Source organism: Trichinella spiralis, assembly GCF_000181795.1.
Source record: "Trichinella spiralis strain ISS 195 chromosome Unknown Scfld505, whole genome shotgun sequence".
Lineage (NCBI taxonomy): Eukaryota > Metazoa > Nematoda > Enoplea > Trichinellida > Trichinellidae > Trichinella > Trichinella spiralis.
Genome location: NW_003527444.1, coordinates 1 through 708, shown reverse-complemented (window position 1 = coordinate 708; position 708 = coordinate 1). Strand labels below are relative to the sequence as shown.

The 708-nt window shown below is 54.7% G+C and overlaps 1 protein-coding gene across 1 annotated transcript; it reads left to right on the top strand.

The window, feature by feature from the left end:
- Window positions 1–12: 12 nt before the first annotated feature.
- Tsp_15071 (conserved hypothetical protein) lies at window positions 13–658 on the top strand (the record flags this gene model as incomplete). The annotated part of the gene is made up of 1 exon (XM_003370802.1): window positions 13–658. A coding segment is annotated over one exon (646 nt), but the record flags the coding sequence as incomplete, so codon positions are not given.
- Between the last annotated feature and the right edge of the window lie 50 nt (window positions 659–708).

The window sequence follows — 708 nt, the reverse complement described above, 5'->3', positions numbered from 1 at the left end:
ATTGTGTTTTAGGAATTGGAATCGCATTGGTTACGATCGGTCGAGTGGTTCGTGAGATCGAGTGACAGCCGGGTGGCAGCGACAATGTGTAGTGCAAAGACACCAGCCTTGAAGTCGGGTCGCCGTCGCGGAAAAGAGGTCAACTATGAAGGCCAAATTGTACGGGTAGAAAGACGGCGTGGATCTCGCAGTAGTACGAGCGCAACGGACCTTGGTACGAGGATGGTTACGCGTGGGCGAAAGAAGCTGATGGAGGCGTCGGTTCGTGAAGCGGGTCACCACGGAGGTGAATCGGCGAGTACTGTGGACGTCGACGTGGTGGAATCGAAGAAAATTACGGGTAAAACGGCGCGCCGTAATAGAAGAGCGCCAAGCGGTGATGGAAAAAGACGAGAGAGCTGTGGTGCGGAATGTGGCCAAGCCGTATGCGGTAACGCTGTTGCGGACCGTAGTGAGGCCAGTTCGCCCCGCACTCCCAACGTTAGTAAATCTGGTCGTGACAAGTGTGGTCAACCCACTATAAAAGCCTCCACACCATCACCACCGAAAAGAAAACCGACCACTTCGAGTAGCCCACGTACGCCATGCCTCTCCAAGCGCGGAGCGAGATCCAAAATTCCGTCCACGCCAGATACACCATCGACTTCTGGCGGTTCAGGTAAGCAACGTGTTTTGGTGTCGCCGTTGCTTAGGACGGAAAAATTGCCC